Source organism: Pelodiscus sinensis, chromosome 19 (assembly GCF_049634645.1).
Source record: "Pelodiscus sinensis isolate JC-2024 chromosome 19, ASM4963464v1, whole genome shotgun sequence".
Lineage (NCBI taxonomy): Eukaryota > Metazoa > Chordata > Testudines > Trionychidae > Pelodiscus > Pelodiscus sinensis.
In genome coordinates this window covers 4,482,717-4,498,335 of record NC_134729.1, presented here as the reverse complement: position 1 = coordinate 4,498,335, position 15,619 = coordinate 4,482,717, and the positions used below count along the sequence as shown (strand labels likewise).

Below are 15,619 nucleotides of genomic sequence, written 5' to 3'. Positions count from 1 at the left end.
TAAATATTCCTGTTTAAAATTCTCACTCGGGGGGCATATTTCACACGGATGCAATCAACGAAAGAATAACGACAGAGAACTCTGGTGCATACAAATGTAAGAAATAAAAATTCAGAGGAAGCTCACATGTATGACGAGACAGGGCAGAACAAGAGGGATTTAAAGCTTCTCTCTCAGACACCGTTGTAGAAAAAGCTACAGAAAAGGAAAAAAGAAATCAGTGATTGCCTGTTATTTCTCTTCCATGTTGTATAAACTAAGCTTTAGTCATGTGTATATATTATAACCGTTGCTTCTGTCCCAATTTCCTTCTTTCTAGACTTTTTTTGTACAATAAAAATTATATAGCGAAACAAAAAACAAAACAAAAAAGGAAAAAGGAAAGAGTCTCTTGGGATGTGCATTGTTGCCTTATTCTTTGGTGACTCTTTTCTTCCATTGTCTTTATTACAACAACCACTCAGCGCATAAGGCAAAACACAGAACTCAGGAGTTCTAGTCTCCAAATTGCAGCTGGTTGGCTTTAGAAACTCTGATAGTAGAGCTAGATTTACTTTCTCTTTGCTTCGTGGTATCTCTTGCTTGACCCATCCATAAACTCCCGGGTTGTAGTGCTAGCTCTGGGAGACAAGTGAGGTCCACTGGAGCGGGGTAGGGGTTAGGAATCAGTACTCCTGGATTCTGTGTTCCTTGTATGATCTTGGGTCAGTCACCGTGAGTCTCCATTGCTCTCTCTGGAGTTATTCTCCAGGGACATTGGGGAGTTGAATTCCTGTTTGCAACAGGCTTTGGGATCTTGGCTTGGGAGGGGAAGTTATTCCTGGCTGGCGAAGGCCTGTGGGATTCTTTGGAAGGAGACGTATTGTAGACTATATGGGCAAGCACATCATAAATCACTCCAGGCTCACAAATATCCTGGGGGGCAAGGCAAGGCCATCCAACAACAGCCTGGCAACTTCAGCCACAGTCCAGTGTCTTGGTCTGTGTGACCTGATCCCCAGGGCTCTGTGGGGAGCAGGCTGCAGGATCGGACCCTTGGCCTGCACTTCCCACTGGGATGGGCCCTGGAAAGAGTCTGAGCACTGCAGCTGAGTCTACACACCCTCCGAGTCTTCCAAACCCACATGTGCTGGCACGTCCAGTCCCTTCTGCCCACCCCTGGACAGCTCCTCCCTCAAGAGACTTTGGCTGGATTCAATGACCCCAGTTTTGACCAACTCCAAAAATATATTTCCTACGGTTCCTTTTTCCCCGCACACTCGCTGATGCAAACCATAAAACCAGTCCACCACGAGCATGGGGGGAAGGGAATCCAGCCTTAACCCCCTGCCCAGAATGATTTTCTAGCTGCTTGGCATTCTTGCTTTATATGCCAGTCAAACCAAACCGTCTCTCTCTCCTTCCGTTCATAAACCTTCTGGCTACGTCTAGACTGGCATGATTTCCCGCACATGCTTTTAACGGAAAAGTTTTTCCATTAAAAGCATTTGCGGAAAAGAGCGTCTAGATGTAGTTTTGCACAAGAAAGCCCTGATTGCCATTTTCGCGATCAGGGCTTTTTTGTGTAAAACAATACCGCGTTGTCTACACTGGCCCTCTTGTGCAAAAGCATTTGCCCGAATGGGAGCAGCACAGCATTTCCGCAAGAAGCACTGATTTCAGATAGCAGGAAGTCAGTGTTCTTGTGGAAATTCAAGCGGCCAGTGTAGACAGCTGGCAAGTTTTTCTGCAAAAGCAGCTGCTTTTGCGGAAAAACTTGCCAGTCTAGACGCAGCCTCTGTCTGTAGCTGTTGCTCTTTGTAATTTGAACAATGCAAAGGCAGAAATGCACCCAGCTCTACAAAAAAGCAGCCCTGCCAGCAAAGCCGCTCCTGCAGCGGCCGAAGGAAGGTGCCTCCGTCTCAGCAGATGTTCAGAGAGCTCACCCGGCACTCAAGAGACGGGCTGCGGTTCTTACTCCTCCGCAGTCTGCCTGTGTGACCCTGGGCAGCCGAGAGGAGCAAGTGGTTCCAATTTACGTCACAGGTGTGAATGTAAACAGCAGCAACCCCTAGATGGACTTGCTGGTTTCTCTTGAGCTTAAATTCATTGGGAGCAGGGTTCGACTAGGCCCCAGAAGTGGGGGTGAGCAGTTTGGGGGTGAGCCCCAAACCAGAAGCTCCCCCGGTGATACGACTGTCCTTGCAGGGCTCCGCACCAGTTTAAGGCCGTTTCTGGACATGCCCAATTGTACAGCTGTGACTCGGCTGCTCTTGTTAACGGGACAATGAACCTAGTGCAGACGCAGGTCTAAAGGGAGAGCTGCTAGCGACCCCCACAGAAGAACCCTCCCTCGCAGCATGCACACCAAGGGCTGTACTGGGATTGCGGTGGCAACAAACAGCCCTCCCGCGACAGCTCTGCTCGGAGAGGCAGGAGTTAACCCAGCGCGACTTTCTCAGGCGGACAAGCCCTTAGTCGCTGGGCCTCAGTTTCCCATCTGCCCAGCAAACTGCCTCACCAGGCAATGGGGGGCAGAGGAGTGCCCCAGCAGATGGCATCAGTCATACTGAACTGAGTCAGCTTGGCCCGGGACTACTCTCAGGGCCGTCGGGCAGCTCTCCCGCCCGGCCCAGACGCCACCAAGCCTGCAGAGCACAGCAAGGCCAGGAGATGGACTCCAGGCTAGCGTGGGCCAGCAGGGTCCTGCGGGTTCTGGCTACACGGATCCTGCAGGGGGTAAATGGGGCTAGGAGTGGCCCTGAGCACATTGTGAGCTCAGGGAAGGAAGGAGCGCTGCAGCTCCAACTGCACCCCGAGCAGAGAGACTCCCCCCCCCCAAGCCTGGGCGATGCATACAGATGGGCAGAACGCGGCATGAAGCCAACGATGCCTCCCGCACACACTGCGGGTTAAGGGTCTTCCCCTTGGATGCCTGCCTGTCCCCTTCCAGCAAGTCCTGGCTGGCACATCCCGCACTATGGGGAACCCTGTGCAAGGGGTGGTACCCCACATGGCTTGGTCCCGCCAGGAGGCAGCACTCAAGCAGGGCAGGTGTTAAATTATCTGACCGCCCCCGGGGGACGTTAAAGAATCCCCCATACTCTGAACAGGCCTGGGAGGTTTCGCAGGCACCTGCTGGCTACAAATGCCAGGGCACAAGCAGCACCCCAAATCTGCAACGTAGAGCCCTGGCCAGCTGGCTCACCAGGGACTGTCTGCTGCCCCCTGCCACAGGGTGGCAAGTGGCTCCCCTCTGGCTGAAGTGAGTTTGGTGGGTCTCAGCCCAGCTCCTCCTCCTGAAAACCACCATTCCCTGCTTGGTGGGATGGGCCATGGGCTGGACAGGTCATGCAGCCTCACTGCATGGAAGGAAGCAGACGGGCAGGCGAGTATGCGAGATGCTCACCTTGGCCCCAGGTTATGGCAATCAACGGGCATCCAGGCCGACAAGCACCTTGCCTTGACCACAGCCATCCCCCGTACCCGGCCTTTTGGCTCCAAACCACTGGCTGCCAGCTGCTCGCCCCCGCTTCTGGGGCCAGAAGGAAAAACAAAAGGGAAGACAGTCCACACAGAGAAAAACCCTCCCCACTGGGTCCGGTTATGCTAATTCAGGCAGGGCTATGCTAATTAGGGGGCAGGACTCCAGCCTCCCCTGTGGGGCTAGGAGGGAGAGCAGCCTGTCTGTCTCCATTCTGGCCAATCCCAGTTGCGTAGCAGGAGGCAGCATGGGTCAGTGGGCTACCAGCACAGGGCCAAACCCCAGCTGCCAACAAGAGGGCTGGCCGTGGCAGCTGGCGTGACCAAGGCGGGTGCCGGCTGCCACAGCCACGTGATGTTGGTGGGCTGCCGTCACAGTAACGCTCCAAGCCAAGCAGACCGTGGAGCCCGCCTAGGCAGGCGTGGGAAGGATCCACAGTGTAACGTGCGGTACACAGAGCAGCACGGTTTGATCCGTCTGCTCGGACTCCAAACCTGGCGGATGACAGAGACATGCTCCCTCATACGCACTGGGATACTCCAGTCCCCACCCCCTGGCTTCACACGGACGGCTGCTTCCTCCAAGCACAGCTCAAAATTGTAAAGTTGAGATTTACAACTGGCCTGAAGTGCCAGAGGAAACCAGATCACGGCAGCTTTTATGGAGCCCTCATTAGGAGCTGGCAGGTATGCCGAGAATGTCGCAGCTAATTACATCTGTGATCAGAGGCGGTGGGGGACAAAGGGGGTGCACACATGGGCATGAAACCAACCCGAGGCTGGCTGGGTTGCTGGCCCATAAGCCAGAAAGTGTGCATGCCCCAGCAGGCTGGGGGACCCAAGGCTTATGGAGGGAAGGAGGCATTTGCTAGCGTAGCCCGTGGGACAAGGGAAAGGGAAGTGTTGTGGGGCTGTAAGCAGCTTGGCTCAAGCATGGACCAGCCCCTAGAGATCTCAGTGCAAACAACACATGGACTTCCCGATGCCAACCCCTGAGCTCCTTCCAGGGTCCAGCGTGGGTACCAGCCCCCTTCGTGATCAGCTGGCTCCTATTTGGGGGTCTCCCCAGCTCTCTCCCATCCGGCTCTGGGATCCACTTGGGACCTTTGCCCTAAGTGGCATCTGCACCATCTTTTCCTCTGCTCTTTCCCTCGACCATGAAGTTGCTTCGTCCCTTCTCCAGCTCTGCTCTCCCTTGCCCCCGTTTCTGCTTTTCTGGCCCATTCTCCCACTGGGCCAATTCTGGGTCCATTTCATCCAAAATCTCCCCTGTGGAGTGACCTTGCTGTGACCAGCCACTTCTCCCAGGCAAGGCCAAGGGCTCAGCTGTCTCTGAAGGGAATGTACCCGTGTCTCTGCCAGCCCTGCTGTGCAGGGTACCTTGCTCTGGCTCTCACTGGATCTGTCCTGGCTGCTGTTCTCCGCCTCTGCAGAACCTGCCTGGATAGGATTCGATCCTCTCCCTAGGGTCTGTCTTTGAGCTGTGGCCATGCGAAAGCCTTCAGCTGCCTAGTGTGATAAGAGGGGATGGGCTCAGGTTAGCTCTTTCTGGACAGGTACGTTCCACACCTTCCCCTAGCTCACAGCACGCTGTTAGCTACCTTTCCTGTCAACCCTCTGAAGGGAAAGCGAAAGCTGAACGGGAAGCAGACACTGAATTCTCCGGGACTAATGCTACAGGGAAGCCAGTCTGGCAGCCACCCCCTGTGGCTGTCGCTTCAGCATGCCCAGCAAAGGCACTGCTGGGGTTGTGTGTTTGAAAGGTGTGTGCAGATGCTTTTCAAAGAGGCTGAGCCCAGCCAGCTTCTGGGGACGGCAGAAGGGGAAGCGAAAAGGAAACCGGGTTGTACTTGGAGCATGGAGCCAGGAAAGTGACCTCCCCCCGCCAGCTCCTCTCTCCTGCGGCCCAGAGCTGGCCCAACTTTGGGAGGGTACAAGATGCTGAGAACCTTAGGTTCAAGTTCCTAGCTCTGCCATAGACTTCTTGGATGACGGACAAATCACCTAGTTTCTGTGCCTCCCTATCCCCACTTGTACCATGGGGATAACAGCCCAGTCTGGCCTCACAAAGGCATTGAGGGTCAATGCATTACAAGTTGTGAGGTTGCATGACAACACCATGATGGGGGCAGAATCTCTGAGATATTTGTTAGCTGTGCAGAGTAGCACCTAGAGCCCCCGTGATGGACCATGACCCTAGTGCCAGGTGCTGTAGACACCTGCAAAAACAGGTAGGCCTGGACGGACCTGGTCCTGTCCCCACAGCATCCGCCCAGTACCTGAGCCAGAGAAGCCTGAACTGCTCAGAGCCGAGGCTCCCAGCTGAGGAACACCCTATACCCGCCTACACTATGGCAGAAACCATCCCACCATGTCACCTTCAGGGCATCCCTTATCCTGCCTCTCCCTGGGTGAGCACAACTTGAACCCACCACCCCGCCCTCCCCAGGATATACTGGATGCAACTCCCCCCTGTTGTTATTAAAGGGTTTCTAACGTTATCAAACCTGTCTCTAAGCTGCCCCCTACCACGCAGCTGGAGGCAAAGGCAGCTGGTGGCAGCTGGCAGAGCATCTGGAGTTACAGCTGGAACCTAGACCTCTTGGTTCCAGAGCAGCAATGGGCACGTGGGGCCAGGCCAGGCTTGTTTGAACTGCAGGACAATGTCAGATTAACCCAGCACTCGCCTTTGCTCTAGTCACATCTCCCCTGAGGCTGCAGCACCTGCTTTCCCTGGCCTAATTCAGAGACTGAGGGTGTAGCCACGCAGAAGTGGGGCTTCAGGCCCAGGGGTGGACAAATGAGGACGGGGATGAGCTAGTTACCTCCACACTGGCGACCACCCACAGTCGTGTTGCAGGAGCGGGGGACAGTCCCATGCCAGCTATGCCCTAATCTGGCTCTCCTAACCTTCCCCTGCTGCTGCCTAACAAGACCGTATGTTAGGTGCAGGCCAGGAGCTTGGCTGGGATCCACTGAGCCTGCTGATGCCACAGCAGGAGAGACCAACGCTACGTGTGAAGCGAGGATGAAACAGCCACCTAAGGCAGCACAGGGTGGTTGGGGCAGTTTTCATGCAATGGGCCCAGCCTCCACGCAGTTGTGGGATGGCCCTGGTTTGCCCCAGGGCTCATGGGCACAGCCCACAGCCAGTGGGCCACACGACCCATGGTGGAAGGAAGGGCTGAGCCAAACCTGCTAGGACTCAGACCGGAGACTCCAGAGCAGTTCCAAGCTGATGGTCGAGCCCTACACCACCTGCTCCTCCGGGACAGCTGGACTGTCTCAAGGCTTCAACAGAAGCCAACAGTCCTGACTGCTTCTCCCCTACCAGCCAGCTCGTTATACGGCCTCCGCCTCCCATTCTGCATGGCTGATGCAGCGATGGACGTGGTACTAGCTCTGGAGCCCAGCGAAGGATCCACATACAAGCGCGTCTGCCACTGGCTTCACACCTGGGATAAGCAGGCCTTGCTGGCAGAAGGCCAGGCGGGGCGGGGAGCACAGGAGAGAGGCAGCCCGGCCTGAGGCTGCTGTGGCCGTGGCAGAGGCAGAACAGTAGGCACACGGCTGTGCCGAGAATAAAGGTCCCCGCTCCGCCCCCTGCCTCCCCAGCTGCTCTTCTGCCGATAAATCTCACTGTTAGCTCCCAAGGCACTTGAGACAACCTGGGAGGAATCTCCAGTTGACTAGGTCTCTCCTTCTGAGACCCCAGCAAGTCACTGGGGAACATGTGACATCTGACCCTCCCCGCTGGGCGCTCCTGTCTCAGCAGAAGAGAAGCAACAGGCAGGGCCGGCTTTAGGCCAATTCACCCAATTCCCCCGAATCGGGCCCCCCGCCCTAAACCCGGCAGTGTGCTGGTGTCGGCCCTGGAGGAGGAGCGCAGCAGCCTCTGTGCGCCGTGGGAGGGGGCGTCATCCCGTGGGTTTGGCTGAAGGCGGGACTCTGCCCCGTAGCTGGAGATTTAAAGGGGCTGTTAAACCAGCTCTTGTAAAAACTGAGAGGTTGGGCGGGGGGGGGGGGGTGAAGAATGACCTCTAACCAAGTCAATTTCAACATGGTAGAACTTCATGCAAGGGGTTTTAACTGCCATCTGTTCCAAGGTGGCTCCTGGCAGTGTGGGGCTAGAAGCCATTTAGAATGGGGGGGGGGAGAGGAGAAGAGGACGGGGAGAAGAAATCTAAAAGTGTATTGCTGATTTGTGTTGAAATCCAGAAAAGTTTCCAAGCCAGCCACAGACGAGGCTGGGGCAGGAGGCCACTGGGGTGAAGGGGACAGCGCAAGCGGGAAGAACGTGTGTTTGTGTTTCTTTGTGAAGGGGCAGGCACGCACGCGTGCGCACACACGCAATGCCCATCTCTTCCCTCACCCTCTTTCCCTTCACATTGCACAAGCTCCAATTCTCCCCCCCCCCCCCACTGCTCCTCCTGCCAGGTTGACCTATAGTCCCGCTTGCATTTTCAGCCCAAGCGTCGGCTGTGAAAAGTGACTTCATGCTGAATTTGGGGGCTGCGCGGCGTTACCAGCTCTCACGCTGCAAGCCCTGGCCCTCCTTTTCTTTCGCTCGCTTTCCCACACTTTCCCCCGCTCATTGTGTGCCTGCTGCTTTTTTTCTCCACCTATTCAGCCCAAATTAGTCACGAGCAGCTCCCAGCTTGGAGAGGAAAAATAAATTAGGTGGTGTTTTAAACACAGTGTGATTAGAATGATTCCCCCCCCCCCTCCACACCACAGAGGGGAAAGCCCAGCGTTTAAAAGATGCAGTGTCCTCTATAACATAAACTCCCACCAAGCGGAAAAAAGCAAAGCAGGGGGGAGAAAGGGGAGGGGAGATTTCTACAGGCAGCGACGTACCCTATAGCACTGGTGGAAGCGGCTGCTGGAGGCAGCTGCTGGACCAAGGCAGGGAATACAGAAAGTGCCTATATGCAGGCAAAGGGAGAGAGTGACGAATAAAGAGGAAGAGAGGGAGCAGACCCAGTGCTACCATGGGCCAAAGGAAATGCATCCTGCACAAGGGGCGGGAGGTGAAACGAAGAAGCAAGAGACACCCCAGCTTTATTCGAGCGCAGGGTAACCATCAGGCTGAGGATGCTTGGGGAGAGGAAGGGGCAGAGGATGCCTCTAAAGTATGGGGAGAGATTTAGAACAGCAGAGCGGCACTGTCCCAATGAGAACGTACGCGCACGGGAGACCGAACAAGCTGGCTGTGCGGTTCCTAGAAGCAATAGATTCTAGGAGTCAAATAGGACACCAAGACAGGCTATCTGGTTTCTGTTCCCAGCCCAGGGAAGAGAAACCATTGACTAGTTAGAAGAGACTGAAGTCAGGACTCCTGGGCTCTGTTCCTGCCTCAGGAAGGGAAGCATAATCAGAAGCGCAGAAATTGGTACTCCTGGGTTCTACATCCAACTCTGCTGTAAAACCTTAAGTGGATTGCGTCCTTTTACCGTATTTTTGCTCCAGGCTAACAAGCGGGGGAGGAAACTGGCAGTACTCAAACTCCCTGCACCTGCCCTACAGTCAAACAGCTGATCATTTATGCTACCTGGGTAGTATATGGAAAAACAGAAAAAGTGACCAAAAATAAAGCAGCCAAGGACAGCAAGGGACATTTGCACTTTGCAAGCAAATCGCTAGAACTGAGAGCATCAGACTTCTCAGCACCAAACAACAAAGGTGATCTGGGCACTTTACACACGGTACCCTGCATGCACAGGATGCTTTACAGGACAATTAAAAGCAGAGTCCCTACTCCGGAGAGCTTGCAAAGCTGAATGGGGACAACGGGCAGTGACGAGGAATTCCGTATCTGAGTGGAACTCTAAGGAAGATTTAGGGAGGCAGATGGGGCTAAGAGTTAGGTTTGTCCAGGGTGCCAGGGCTTAGCAGCGCTAAATCTTGGGGAAAGCATCATGTGATCTTCCATAACTACAAGCACTCAGGACCTCCGTGTTCAGTCGAAGGCGCGGATACAGTCAAGCAGGGCGGAATGGATGTAAATAACATTTTGGTTTGGCCACGAGATTGATGTGCCTGTGTGTAAATGCAGAGCCAGAGAGATTCTGGCCCCACACTAGCACTGCCCAACCCTCATGCCACAGGAAAAGCACTGTCACACCACACACCAACTCGGCAGCTACAGGAATTGCCTTGAAGAAGCAGTTTTATTATGAAACCAAGAGTGAAATGCAGTGTTTGTCCTGGCACACTTAAACATTTCAAGCAAATAACCAGCGAAAAGTCATGAGCAGAATAGAAAATACATATTACAAAATCCGACATAAAAAAATTAGAATAAGATTTTATTAAATCTGGAAGGAGATTTGGGGGGGCTTCAGCTCATTCTATCACTGACACCCCAAGACACACACAATGCAGCTTGGATCCTACACCTGCTGGGCAAGCAAATCCATCTCAGATATTGCTTACGCTCACTGGGGGCATACAGCCTGCGTGCATCAGTGGTGCAGAGCACAAGCAATTTCAAGACCTCTGCATTTCGAAAAACATATTGCTTTCCAAGAGTCAGGATGACACCTTTGCTCAGCCTACTGTACACATGCAGCTGTTGTTCTTGGTATCTGAAGGACCCGAGTGTGACCAGTGCAGGCATCTCTCCAATAGAGGATATGGTAGAAGCAACAATCCCTGGATGCAAATCTCTGAAGCATTGGCGCATACCAACCAAAAAGGACATTTAAAAGCAAAGATCAATATACCGGGCAATCTGTCCAGGTGTTATTTTTCTGGGGACCCTGATATAAATTTGAGGGTGAAGATTCATAAGATGTTAGACACACAAAGAATGTGTGTGTAAAACAACCTATTGAGTGATGAGGAAAGGCCCATACATATTTCCCTTTCTACTGAATCGCTGCTAGCTATGTACCGACTTGCCTCAGAGCCCTAGAGCAAAGCATAGGACCAGAGCTCTCGGTATTAGCGAACACTCTTGCTCCATCTACACAAGTTAACATGGAGAACTGATTCCTACAGATCCCTTAGAACAGACAGGGCCATCCGATAGGCTAACCAGTCAAAAGGTGCAGCCACACCGTGTTTCACTCCTGTGTCAAGCATCACATTAAGCCTGAGAAAACAACATCGCAGGGAAGACGGAGGAGTTAATGTGGAAATGGGGGAAATCCCTTGCAGCTCAGATGCAGAGTCAATTCACTGCAACGTCTTTTCAAGCCAAGCATTCCCGGGACGAGGGGGCGAGAGGTGAGGAAGGAAGGCTGGTTTGAGGGTGCATGAAAGGAGTTAAATCTGACTGAGCTACTCTGCTTGTTAGATGAGGACAACACAAAATCCAACCTGAGAATAAAAACCGAGCAAAGGACTCTTTCTAAAAGGCAGGAGAAATCTCACGAACATTGATACGAAATGCCACAAGCTCCAGAACAGCCCCTAGAGGCAGGTGAAGTGGAGCCATCTGAGTGGGTTTAATTTGTAAATATTCTGGTATTTCCCTCTTTATTCTGGGGCTTTGGCTTTGATCTACTATCAAACACCAGCTCCTGCTCCACCCCAGTCTCCACTAGATCACCTCATGGAGCAGAGGAAGACCCTTATGGGGTGGTTAGTGACGTTTAAAGCCCATCTGAGACAAGACTTACTATGGTTTTTGGCAGGGTCAGTTAATATACTAGAGACCCTTGTCTGGCCAGCTAGGGAGCAAACCTGATATTGCAGGTTGGGAGGGGAAACCCGAGTGTAAGCCAAGGATCCACAGCACAACCTAAGTAGAGCTGCATGGTGCGCTCGAGCTGAAGCATGTGTTAGTTAGGCTGTTAGTGCATATACCCTGATACAGCCAAACTTTAGGAGTAATTTCCTCAGGGCGAAGAAGGGAGAGGGTGATTCCTTTGCCCAATGAATAGGAGACTATAACAAGACAGCAAGGTTTAAATAGAAGGGAGGCTCCAGGTAGTTCCTGTTTTAAGTGGCATAACCTTCCCCTCAACCCAAGAGTGAAACTCCCCAGGGCACAGCAAGGGAAGCAAACCCTTCTCCATCTTTACCCCTCAATGGCATCTTCCCTTCCTCATCCTACATCTGGTAGATGCTTGGCCACTCCAGTCCTCCTTCCCACTAGCTGGGTTATAGACCGAGGGCCCAACTCATGCCCTTGTGTGGGCATTTATGCCAGTGCACAGAGGGTGTAACACCCAATTTTGATGTGGTGAGATTACCCACCTACTCTGCACTGCTGTAAATACCTATACAAGTGGGAGGGGAATGGAGAACCGGGAACTGGGGTTCCTAATCACGGCAGTTACACTAAGAACATTTTTGCTCTTTGCGCTGTGTATTTTTTAACGTAACAACTGAAAAAATAAGCAGCACAAAAGTACAGCTGTCAGGGATTCTCTATTGAGTCCTGTGTGGGGAAGAGAGTCTACACTCCTTACTAGTGCTACTGTGTGTGTGGGTGAGAGGGAGACAGCGAGAGAGCGCACACATGAGCATGCTCCTCCCCCCAACAGGAAAATCCTAAAATGAACAGACATCAGACAATCCCAAAGCGCTCTGCTCTTTTCCTCTTCTTTGCCTGCAAAAGGGATTGAAAGAAAAATCAAAACCAAAAAGAAACAAACAGTCACAATTAGCCCTCCCCTCTCCTCCCCTCCCCGCCACATCCATTTGGAGGAAGACTTAAAAACACCACACGATGGTAGCTAGTGGCACTAGTGCATGGCTGACCCGGCCCCGCTCTGAACATGGGAGCACAAGGTTAGTTCAGGAGGTTATTCGGTATTGATGTTTGGCAAGGAGCTACAAGATTTTTGTCCAGCATTTGAACAAACGGAGTCTGAGAGCAAGTTGCAAAGCATACAGTGCCCAAGATACAGTGCTGCTAAAGTCACTTCATCTCGCTGGCAACGTGCTACAAAAGGGAACAATGCCTACTTGAGAGGCCTGGAAAGCCTTCCAGGCAATGGGGAGGTGGGAAAATTAAAAGGGCAAAGGGTTAACACTCTTCTATTCATGGAAAAGGTGAGAGGGACACACTAAACTGCATTAAATATTCTATTGCGCGTCTCAGATATGCCTTTAACTTGAGACACGAGGGGCGTATAAATCTTAATTTTTAGCAGGATAAATAGCCGGGGGCAACAGAAGCCCGAACCAAGAATCTCCAGGGGAAAGGTGCATTTGAGTGCACACAATACTAGTAAAAAGACCTTTTTGTTCCAAGCAGAATCTATAAGTGACCTAACGGAAAAACATGGAATCCCTCAACCCCAGCCACCCCCTCTGCTGAACTGAACAGGGGCTCCTTCTCCAGTGCCGCTTGCCGGAGGCTGGGAATGCCATGCACCATTTCATTCGAGGGGAGCGTTTATCAAAAAGCTAAAAACAGAACAAAACAAAAAAGCCCCCAAACCCCACCTGAATTGCTGAGCTCACTCTTCAGAGCCAAACAAAACACCACTTCTTGTGCGTTGAATCCAGAAGCCATCTGGTTAAGTAGCTTCTGAGACCTCCACAGCTCACCCTCCCGCAACCTTTGCCATTTGATTGTTAAAATTAAAATCCACATCTCCGCAGCCCTCTGTGGCTAGTGATGGGGCCTCAGCTCTCACTGATTTATGCGCCAGAGTATTATTTACGCAGCACCACAGGTGTGCACGGTACTCATCACAGGAACTGCCACAACACATCAGATCAAGGGACCATCTCTGGTACCAGGTACCACACAGCAAGGCCTAGTCCCCAGAAGTAAAATGGCAAGTCACTGCCTTGCAGAGTTTGCAAATTAAAAAAATCAGACCAAAGGCATTAACAGCAGGACAGAAGTGTTAAAATAAAAGATGGAGAGAAAAGTGAGGAATGTGGTCAATTTTTCAATCTTTACGGATTCCTTTCTTTTTAATGTTGTGAAATTACACGGATTTTATGAAGAAAGGCATGAGGCAAGTTTAAAATCCAAGGGCTTCCTGGATAAAGGCAGTGGAAAGGAAAGGTGTGAAGGGGAGGTGGTATTCTAGGTCACTCAAGGCATGAAGGGAGCAGCGTGGAGGAAACTGGAGGAGAACTATTGTTCCTAATTTTCTGCAGTTTAGTTTGCAAGACTAAAAGCTCAGCCACATCAGGCTGAGCTGGCCAGATCTTGTAGCCAATCCAACCCAGTCTGGCAAGCTCCCCAGGTGGGATATGTGTCCAGAGATAGGTGATCAGTCATGTAAAGAGGAGATTGTATCTGTTCATTGCCATCCCTGGGGTATATCTGAAGGGACTGAACCATATGGACCAGTAGTGAGATCCACTTGAGTAGCAAGATCTCACATGCTCAAAGAGTTACAGTGCCATCTTCTGGGATTGCCAACCCCCCAAACAATTCAGCATGGAAAGTGCTCTCGGCTGCCCTCCCGCTCCCAAACTTCCCATCACATATCCCTCTGCTTGCAGGGCTGGCATTTTACCTCTGTGTCCTCTGTGGCTGCAGCCCCAGCTGAGCTAGTGACAATGCCAAACCGTTCCTTCCTCTTCTTCAGCTTCTCATCATCCTCGCTCTGTGCGGAAAGAAGGGAGAGACGAGTTAGTTTGTGAGACAGGCCCAGAAGAATCATTTTAACAGCTGATACGGGTCCCTGCCTTGCACCCAAATCTTCCTGCTTTTAGCTCAAGTCCAGCTGCTGGAAAAGAGAGTTAGTTGCAAGATGATTTTGGGGTCCTTGTGAATTAGTGCAGAGCTGAACATACACGTGAGCAGGCATCATGCTAGCAAAGTTAGGCGCACTGTCCACAGGGATTTACTGAACAGATGCTACAAAAGAATCTCCTGAGGAGCAATTATGATGATAAATAGGTCTCCAAGCAAAACCTGCTCTCCCTCCATGGAGAAGTGAAACCAATTTTTCTGGAGTACAGTGGTGAAGTTCATGGAGTTTGTGGGAATAATGGCTAAATGGCTAACTAACCTATGAGCTTGCACTGAACAGCAGGCCGGGGCTGGATTTTAGTTAGGAATCTAGCAATGAAAGTCTCTGGATCCCTATTACCAACCCAAGTGGAGGCTCAACGTTGAGGATTTAAAACAGCTAACATTAAAATCAAAACGTTTCCATGACGAAGTGCTCCAATGGAAATGGTTTTAAAAGCTGCCCCACAGAGTCTGCAACATGAAGAGAAGCTGCACTAGAAGCAGAAAGCGCAGCTAGTGACTTCTGCACAATGACTGCAAAAACACCGAACGGCATAAACACTTTCCAACAGCTCAGGTGAAACTAGGAGCAAAAGGGAAGAACCCAATTGCCTTTGACGGGGGACGGTCAGGAGCATCACTATAAACACCCACCTGACTGCTGCATGGTTTTCCTCGTTTAGAAATTAATGATACAGAGGATGTACTCTCAGAACAATGCAGACAGGGTCAGACCAGTGGTCCATCCAGCCATCTGTACCCTGTCTTCTGACAGCAGCCCGTGCCAGAGGCTACAAAGGGAATCCACTCATCTATCCTGTCATCCCATCTAGCTCCCAGCAGTTGGAGATTTAGGAACCCCTGGCATGGGGTTGCATCCCCCAGCACCTTGATGCAACCTCATGCCAGGGGGTTCCTAAATTATTCCTTGATTATGCCTTGGCCAACAGCCATTGATGAACCCAGCCTCCTTGATCTTCTCCTGTTGTTTTTAAACCTAATTATACTTTTGGTGTTCACAACATCCCCTAGCAACAAGTTCCACAGGCTGACCATGCACAGTGTGAAGCAGTAGTTCATGTGTTATGTGAAGGGATAAGTAACACTTCCTTATTCCCTTTTTCCATATGATTCATGATTTTATAGACCATCCTATCTCCCCCCTCCCCTCCAATCATCTCTTTTGCAAATGAACAAAGGCCGTCTTTTTAATCTTATACTTGATCCTGTGGTGAAACCATAGCATCACGTTTGCAACATGACAGCTCTCTCTATAGGAGCAGATGAACAACAGCTACAGGACTATGTGAAACATTCATTATAAACCAAGAGGCCATTGTACTCCCCAGGTGCTTATGTTGTATAAATAGTTTCTCATGCCTGCCCAAGTGACAGACCCCGAGCTTTAGAGATTAGCTGTACAAAGTTCCCCACTTGCCGTTGAAGATTTCATAGAACATAATGACGGTCTCCAAACTTTTACCAAAAGAACTGGTAACT

The 15,619-nt window shown here is 51.5% G+C and overlaps 1 protein-coding gene and 1 long non-coding RNA gene across 3 annotated transcripts in view; both read right to left on the bottom strand.

The window, feature by feature from the left end:
* Window positions 1-80: 80 nt before the first annotated feature.
* Window positions 81-7,631, bottom strand: LOC112547130 (uncharacterized). The gene is made up of 3 exons (XR_003090878.2): window positions 4,843-7,631; window positions 3,389-3,514; window positions 81-195 (listed from the first exon to the last, which is right to left on the bottom strand). It is a non-coding gene; the product is annotated as an uncharacterized LOC112547130 (long non-coding RNA).
* A 1,966-nt stretch (window positions 7,632-9,597) lies between these two features.
* Window positions 9,598-15,619, bottom strand: part of SARNP (SAP domain containing ribonucleoprotein) — a 51,943-nt gene continuing 45,921 nt past the window's right edge. For both annotated transcript variants that reach the window (XM_075901945.1, XM_075901947.1), the window contains 2 exons: window positions 13,899-13,988; window positions 9,598-12,022 (listed from right to left, as the gene is read on the bottom strand). In XM_075901945.1, the coding sequence (XP_075758060.1) occupies window positions 11,981-12,022; window positions 13,899-13,988 (132 nt within the window). In that variant the 3' untranslated portion in view covers window positions 9,598-11,980. The remainder of the gene's footprint in view (window positions 12,023-13,898; window positions 13,989-15,619) is intronic.